The following is an 8,731-nucleotide window of genomic DNA, read 5'->3' on the forward strand; positions in this document are numbered from 1 at the left end:
TGCTAAAAAGCAAACTGAGCAAAACAACAAAGAAAAAACTCACAAAAAAATATGACAAATGCAATCATGCATAGAGGTATGAAGATATTATTTTGGCAGTTCTAGGCCACAAAAGTAATTTGTTGGCTTATAAGTGATATCCTCTGCAAAAGGAGGACCACCCTGAAGAGGACCTCCTAGAGTGGATAGAGACGTTAGGAAAGCCTAGGTTTTGCTAGTGTGGGTTTTCTTTCAAACATAAATGTGGGAAAGAGATCTTTGTTTACCATGCTTGCCATGGCTTTATTATTGCAAGAACAACAAAACCAACCAATCTCGATGGAACCATGCAAACTCAAGGTAACCCAAGCATTACTACACATATTAATGAAAGAGCTACTCAAAACCCATTGCTTATATGTATCATATGTTGTATACCACTTTTAACAACAACAATAACACACATGGCTATTGTGGAGTGTTGGTTAAGAAAGAACACCAGGAATGTAAAAGTCCGGGGTCAATCCATGCCCACCACACCCATGAGGTGTAATGCTAAAATCGTGCGTGCACACACACACACACACACACACGCAAGAGTAACATTAATAACCACTTTCAACAACAACAAAAGTAGCATCAATAACAATAATAGTAACTCCAACTACTCAAAACACACACACGCGCGCGCGCGCAAGAGTAACATTAATAAGCACTTTCAACAACAACAAAAGTAGCATCAATAACGATAATAGTAACTCCAACTACTCAAAACATATGGCTTTATGCTTCCTTATATGAATCATATGTCTTGTTCTTTGGTTAAAATGATGGTACTGTATAGTTCTTTGGTTCAAATGAAAGTAACACCAATAACATTATAGTAATAGTAACGTCGTTCCTTTCTAGAATTTTAACCATCTTATCAAGTTTTAGGAAAAGATGCTAGAGATTATGCATTCTTAAATTGATAAATGGCAAGTCCACTTTTAGCTTACTAGTTTCTGGGGCAACCCCCCAATTAGTGAAGGCAAGGAGCACATACTTGATTGATGGATTGGAAGTCTAAGAAAGCTCTACTTTCATTGAGTGGGATGAGATTAAGAAAACAATTTTGGAAATGTTTATTTGGCTTGAGGATGACTATGTCAAACTGTTGCTAAGTTTTGTGATCTTTTATAGAGAGTAGAACTTTGACCATAAGTTCAATAAAAATCATCAAAAGAAAGTAAGAATCAACAAAATAGCAACCCTTAAAGTGGGCTATAATGATTTGCCAAGTCATATAATGACACAATCAGGCAACAAATCGAGCTTCCACACCAAACTCTTTACTCCCTCTACCTAAGAAGCAAAAGGTGTAAATAGAATCTTCCAAGACAGTCACCACAGCATGGCTTAGCAACCTGTTGTCTTGCATGCTATGGTTTACCATCACCATAGTTTGATTTCAATGAAAAGCTTCTTTTTAGGAAGACAATGCGTGTTTTATATGATAATGAAAATACAACTTTGTTGACACCTTGTTGCTAAAGGGGGTCCATAATATTGGAGGAGGTAAGCTTTCACATCTTGAATGTGCATAGTGTTGATGATCCACTTGGCAACAAGACTAGAAATTTGTTCACTTTTTTGTGTGGTGCTTTGTATACTCGTATTCATATTTTGATACAGTTATGTGATTCTATATTCATTTGTAAAACAAAATTATTATTTGATGATTATTTCAAAGGAGTAACTTTGGGAATTTCAAACTTGTTGACCTCATGCTTAACTCGGATATAGAAGCTCTTGAATAAGTTTTTATCTCATGTTTGGTTGTGAGTATAACCTTGGCTGGAACCTCATGCTTCTGGTTTTCAAGTAATGGTTATGCATGTTACAACATTTTCAATCCTACCGTTTGATAAATGACAGGAGATAAGATTGTCAGAGTTCCTAGTAATTTTGGTAGGCAAAAAATGGGATGCACTAGTAATTTTGGTGGGCAAAAAGGCTATGCATGGATCATAAAGGTCTTAACAAAGTTACCAAGAATTGATGACCTCATAGATCCATCTTCATGGTGCTAAGTACTTTACCAAGATTGAATTAAGGAACTCAAATTATTTAATGGAAGAGGATGCTACCAAAATGGCATTTCATACAAAGTACGGGCATTATGCATTCATGGTTTAACAGTTTAGTATCACAGAAGGAAATATTCAAGAAGTCATGTTACCCCAAACCAAAAACCCATGTCCATGACAAGCTTGAACTTTGGCAACAAAAAAACATTTTTACCTCTTAAAGCAACACAACAGCACCACTAATTCCAGCATGAGAGAGAGGGAAAGGTGGCCATCATCTACTCCAACAACCTGCAGAGCCCAGCAGAAAACTACCTCCCAAAATGTGTGTAGCTTAAAATACCAATGCTCCCTGTGCCTGAACGTGGAGGCATCTCGAAGACGAGCCCAAGACTGCAAGCAACACAGCATGTAACACCACCAATAGGTAACTCAACCTGGAGATGTCAACAGAAAACTACCTCCTGAGATGAGCTTAGCTTAAACACCAATACCCCATTACCTGAACATGGAAGCATCCTGAAAACACAAGCCCACGTACAAGATTCTGCTTTGCTGTCCGAGTGAAGATATACACCTCTTCATGACTGAGCTTGGGCCTAGTAGGACCTAGGAAGAGCCCATATGCAGGAAGCTGCATAAGACTTCCTAGGGCCTGATGGTGTCTGGGAACAGCGCTCAAATAAAAGTAATGTGATTGTGCACCATCACCACAAGTGGAGACACTTGCTTCGAAGAATGGGCATATACTCCTTGCTCCTACAGGTGAAGCTGTGGGTTCCCAGACATGCCCCAAAAAGAAGGAACAAAGGGCAAGTAGGATAATCAGGTGAACTGTTAATCCAACAATAATTGGCCAGTAAGCATTGGGCCTCTGCATTCAGTCAACCCTACCTCCTCTCGCATGCCTAAATCCACCACTTTGGCACAATGCTCCAGTGACCACATTTCAGCATGAGAGAAAGCACTGGTTGAGACCCCGTCCACCCCACATTTAAGAAAAATAGTGCTCACAATGGTAAAGCCCAACTAAAAGTTCACCACCGAGCTGCAATCCTATGGTCTACAATCCCACAATGATGCCCTTGCAGACCCTGTACTCTTTTTGAAGAACGGCATTTCCCATGCTTGATCCCTTGCCCTTCCCTCTACTGTAGGCTCCCAATGATGGGCATAAGCAAAAGTTTCAACCAGAAGCAGCCCTACTATCTGTTTCGGAGGGAGCAATGCAGCCTGCCATTAAGTACAATAATTTCAACGCATACTCTGGTACATCACCCTGAATGACATGCAAATGGTTTGTGCCACAAATCCAAACCCACATCCCCTCCCCTTCTTCCCTTCTCTTAAATCCAAGACTCGCTTTCCAAGATATAGATTTGCATGCATGAATTCCCATATTACCTCATCATTGTGTGTGATTTCAAGCATGGAGCCAAACAACAAAGTTCCAAGGGAGTACAAATTTGAGACAAACAAAGGATGAGCCCACTTCAGAAATTGTGCACATAAACCACAACCAAATAATCACTTCAGAGAGCACTGACTTGACAGGCTTAATTAAGGCACTTTATTGTATTTTCAACCCCAAATTTGTTCACTTACAACTGTTACTCATGTTGGGAACTCAATTTGAGATACAGAGGAATATTGACTATCTAGAAAGAGGGAGACTGTAAGTCGTTGAAGAAGCTAAAGATCCCATCAGCCTGCTGGCTTTCAGTGGTCCATTTGCAGCCTTTTCAAAACACCTTTCAATTTCTCAGTCTCAAGCTCACCTAGATCACCAAGCAAGCTCACCTAGATCATCAAGCAATGCTATCTCGACCTTGGTGAATGGTTGGTCAGAGCATGATATTTCTCCCAAATCAATCTCCCCACAGTCAAAGTAGTACACATTTAGCAATAATGGGTCAGGCATATTCAGATAAAAGCCTAAATAGTTTAAGCAAGCAAACAATAGAAAAATCTATAGTTTGACTACTGCCAGTCTGTCTGTTACATGCCACAGAGAACAAGTAGAAACCTGTTTGGCATGCATCAAAGATTGTTAGACATAGCATACCCCTGACAGTCCAAGGCGGACATAGGCATGCATCAAAATCCTGGCATGTGGAAGAAATCTGGTGTTCCTCCAAACAAGACTTCCGAAACTTGCTCCCAGTCATAAGGGTACCTCACATTAACCACATTGCCAAGCCCTTCGTCCTCATCTTCTGTCATCGATCTATCCCTGGCTTTGCTATCCTGCAAGAGCAGAAGCTCCTCTGCAGAAGACTGCATGTTGCCTTGCCCTGGTGGATGATCAGGCTCATGAAATTTCTGATGCCAGCCCATGCCCATGCCCATGCCCATGCCCATGGATTCTTCACCATTGGCTTGTTGTTCTTGCTCATGGTACCTGTGACGGCCGTGGCGCCTTTGATACAAGCCTGCATGGTCCCTTAGAGCTTCTGGACTTGCTTGAGATTGTTCAGATGCCAATTCAGAGATCTCTCCACTGTTGGATTGAGCTTGATCTGATCCTCTCGGCCCACAGTGGCGTTTATGATTCCCATGCACAGCGTCCTTCTGCTGCTGTAAACCCTCAACTGGTAATGTATGGCAGTAACCCCCATAAAAATGAGAGAAATTCCTCACGTTCGTGTAGTTGACGTGGGAAGAAGCCATGCCTGACGAGGTGTAATAACCTGTGTAATGGCTTTCTGCAGCAGAATCGAAGTACCTTAAATTGACTGCGCCAGGGTGTGCGAGGAGCAATGCATTACGGTTTGCTAGGGTTTCATCAATGGCCCCATCCGCAGAGGAGCTAGGGCTTGCCAGCTGCAAAGGGGCAGAGTTAGCTAGGGCTTGCGATTCATCATAAGCGAAGCCATCAGAGCCAGGGTTTGCAAGGGCATGAGATGAGTTAGGGATTTCACCGAAAAGCTCCTCAGAAGAGGACGAGGAGAGGATGTCTTTCACCTGTTTCGGCAACTTCGATTTCTTGTTCTTCCTCAGACCACCTCCAACAGGGACGTTTCGGAGGGATCCCCCCGCGGTCCAGTAGCGCTTGCAATTCTTGCAGAAGTGACGGGGCTGCGTTGTGCTGTAATTATTGTAGTAGCAAAACTTCGTGTCCAGCGAATCACAGCGTGGACATTTTAGGATTTCGGGCGGGTTAGGATCAGGGAGCTCGCTGGACAACATCTCTGCGCAGACCCCCGAACCCCGACAAAAAAACACAAACAGTATAAACCCTAAAACGAGCAGAAAAGCAGAAACGCAAGCCGCAAAAACCCTAAGAAAACAGCAAACACGCCAAGCCTGAAAAGCGAACAGATGGGCCAAGCACAAAGGCGGAAAAGCAAACCCTCAAAAGCGCAGAAATCAAAAAAGAAGACCAGATCGGTCTCCGCAAAGCACAGAAACGGGGGGTGGGAATAAAAAGCACGCCCGAAAAAGCACAAGCTAAAAAAGCATCTGGCTCAAAAAAAAAGCAGGGCCTTAAAAAGCACAACGACACGATTAGTGAGTCAGGGAAGTGTAGCCGAAAAGCAAGATCAGCTGACTACTGTGGGGTTCATCGCCATGGAAGCTGAGATGAGAGTAGCGTGGAGACGAAGAAGACGACAATGTGCCCCGCACAGATGAACACAAAAACAGAAAAAGAACACAGCACGGGCTTCTATCACCACCATCAGATCCACGATCTCGGTGCATCTCAACCGTCCATTACACCCGCACATCATGTCGGTGTGGCCTATCTTTCGCCACGTCATCACTCCTCTCCATTCATGGACCTTGGGTTCTTCCCTTGAAGTTAGTTTCCTCGGTGAGTTGGTGTATTTATTATTATACATTAATTTTAGGTGTGTGTAGTGTGGGTGCACCAACCTTTTGGCGCTTTTAAGAGGACTTAGTAGACATACATAAGCCATCTAACCCCCCAATTATATGCCATCTCATCATATATAATAGCTTGCATAGTGGAAATTCTTGTGACATTTATCAACAATATATAATCATTCTAACACCCCAATAATCTCCTCATCTCCTTTGACACAAGTGAATGAACAGATGTGGACTAGCCAATTATCGATGCAGACTGATAGACACACAAGCCTCGTGCAAAGACAACATCGTTCAATTCCGATGTTCGGAGTTGAGACACGTAGCCATTTGATGACGTGCACATGAGAGAAGGAAGGGGAGAGGATTGATCTTTTTATAATGCATTAGGTATTTTTTGAATCTCCTAGTCCATGGATTAAATCTTAACAAAACTATACTCTCTTGATTACACATGTACCCCAAAGTTGCCCCTTCTATCTGTAAGTTTTTGTGTGGAAAGAAAAAGTGTTACCTTTGAACTCTCATATTATCTATATTAAATGTCATGACCCTTTCTAGTAGGTAAAGCCCAATAATATAATGCTTTGGACAAGGATGAATTGATCTAGGCCAAGAGATGAAGCAAAGTGCATGAGGACAATAGGCTCAAAGGATACATGCATCATCACTTACAACTTTATAATTGTGAACGCTAGTCTAAGGGAAGTCGTTGGACGGAAAGCTGGGTTCATGGGTTCAGCCAAGCTGGTGTGCTTTCAACAGTGGAGGCTCTTCTCGAAGCATATGTAGCACAGCTTACACATTAGTTACAACACTGAATCCCACACAATCCCTTGTGAAAACAATGTCATGTATATGATAGTGCTCATGTGGGCTCTTGATAGCCGCAATTATTTCCGAGTAATAGTCGATTGCACTTTAGAGGCCAAAGCACAATGTGTGGTGGCCAACAACCAAAGTAGTGAGGTACATTGAGCACAATACACAAGCCAAAAGGGGAGGGGCAATGCCAACCTTTTGTAACAAAACGTCAAGAACCTTCGAAAAGAAACTAATCCTAATCTTAGAAGATCACAAAAAGAAGGAGAAGCACCTTGAGGCTATTCACATGGAGTAGACTTCAAGGGCATAAGAGGTGGTTATTCACATGCTAATAGACACAACAAATCCGTAATGCAACCAGCACCATCTGTTTTTGGGGTGATATTTTCAATATTTATAGATGCTTTTGTCTATGTTGTGTGCCATCGTTTACTATTTCTTGGCTGACTATTCTTCACGGGCTTTCTTAGTGGGCATTTTTGTCCATTATGTGACGCTTTTGTGGCCGAACACTTTTTCTTTTTTTTGTGACCAAGGAGTTGTAGTTGTGCACCCCATCAACCACCTTCCCCAACTTTGGAGCAATGATCAAGTCCTTACCCCTCACTCTCATTTCTATTCACTCTCACTACTATTCACTCTATTGATATTATAGGTGTTTAGGATTAACACTAGCAAGGAGCCATATAAAGTAAATAGATAAGGATGATCACATAAAAATAACATGATTACAACTATTGATATTATAGGTGTTTAGGATTAACACTAGTAAGGAGCCATATAAAGTAAATAGATAAGGATAATCACATATAAAGTAAATAGATAAGGATGATCACTACTATTTACTCTTGATATTATAGGTGTTTAGGATTAACGCTAGTAAATAGATAAGGATAATCACTACTATTTACTATATTGATATTATAGGTGTTTAGGATTAACACCAGTAAGGAGCCATCTAAAGTAAATAGATAAGGATGATCACATAGAAAAAACATTATTACAACTAATTTTCTAATAGTTGCACCTTCTCAATCTATCTTGTAAGAGTTGTGACATTGAACAAACATTCAAGACCTAAACTTGATGAATGAAAACTCCTATCTAATTCCATTATAATCTAGCTCAAACCTTCAACTAGAAAGGTAAACATGATGACCTTAACAAATGCGATGCCAATGTACACACATCATGGATACTCCTAACCTTATATGCAAAACTCAACATAAGGTCAATATATTTTAAACTTAGTTAAATCTATGCATTATGTTTGCTAGGCCAATTTATTATATTCGAAGTAGCTGACAATATCTAGTGTGTATATCTCGTGGGTATTATTATAAACTTTAACACATACAATGCTTTGATTATATATGACTTTGTGCTCGATATGATATGGAACAACCCAAATAATAATCCATTTAGGCAACAAATTCCTATTGATTCCTTGCTTTTGACATGAATACGATTTTACATTATTAGAAATTCTCAGTGGATGATCATTGGAATCCACAAAGTGTGTGGATAGGGAAAGACTCATTATGCCTTCATCGATTGAGAGAGGCATAACATATTATTGAATGACCATTGATTTATCACTAGCGAGTGTGAAAAGAATTCTACGTCTCCAAATAAGATCAATCAAATGGATTCTTATAATGGAAAAACTCTTAATGATATAAGAAGTGGTAAACATCTCTTTATCTCAACCATTTATAATAGTTGTTTTAGAGAGTGAAAACTTTTAATAATAGAAGTGATGGTAAACATCTCTCTATCTAAACCACTTGTAATAGTTATTTTAGAGAGATGAAGAAATAAATCATTGTTAAATCTAGTCAACAAGTGGTGAGAATCTTAAGGACTACATGGCTTTGCAAATGTTCAATGGAAGGATTTTTGTTGATTATAAATCGACCACTATATGAATGAATTCGTGTATTGTGAAAATTGACCACTATGTGAATGAATTCGTGCAAATTGACCACTATATGAAAATTGACCACTATATGAATGAATTCGTGTAT

At 40.3% G+C, this 8,731-nt stretch overlaps 2 protein-coding genes across 2 annotated transcripts; both read right to left on the reverse strand.

The window, feature by feature from the left end:
* Window positions 1-2,176: 2,176 nt before the first annotated feature.
* Window positions 2,177-3,471, reverse strand: LOC147630104 (uncharacterized). Its single transcript, XM_086811725.1, has 2 exons — window positions 2,551-3,471; window positions 2,177-2,441 (listed from the first exon to the last, which is right to left on the reverse strand). Exons 1-2 carry the CDS (start codon window positions 2,926-2,928, stop codon window positions 2,259-2,261), a joined length of 561 nt encoding a protein of 186 aa, XP_086667851.1. The 5' UTR covers window positions 2,929-3,471; the 3' UTR covers window positions 2,177-2,258.
* Window positions 3,472-3,595: 124 nt separating this feature from the next.
* LOC147630105 (uncharacterized) lies at window positions 3,596-5,689 on the reverse strand. The gene has a single exon (XM_086811724.1). The coding sequence runs from the start codon at window positions 5,235-5,237 to the stop codon at window positions 4,146-4,148; it is 1,092 nt and encodes a 363-aa protein (XP_086667850.1). The 5' UTR covers window positions 5,238-5,689; the 3' UTR covers window positions 3,596-4,145.
* Between the last annotated feature and the right edge of the window lie 3,042 nt (window positions 5,690-8,731).

This window comes from Cibotium barometz, chromosome 17 (assembly GCF_041138505.1).
Source record: "Cibotium barometz isolate CiBa-2024 chromosome 17, ASM4113850v1, whole genome shotgun sequence".
NCBI lineage: Eukaryota > Viridiplantae > Streptophyta > Polypodiopsida > Cyatheales > Cibotiaceae > Cibotium > Cibotium barometz.

Bases quoted from the DNA above. Each gene is read 5' to 3' on its own strand.
- LOC147630104 (XM_086811725.1), bottom strand. From the start codon at position 2,928: ATGCAGAGGCCCAATGCTTACTGGCCAATTATTGTTGGATTAACAGTT. The intron at 2,442-2,550 runs GTAATGGGGTAT...TGTTGCTTGCAG, and splicing joins CAGGATGCTTCCATGTTCAG to TCTTGGGCTCGTCTTCGAGA.
- LOC147630105 (XM_086811724.1), bottom strand. From the start codon at position 5,237: ATGTTGTCCAGCGAGCTCCCTGATCCTAACCCGCCCGAAATCCTAAAA.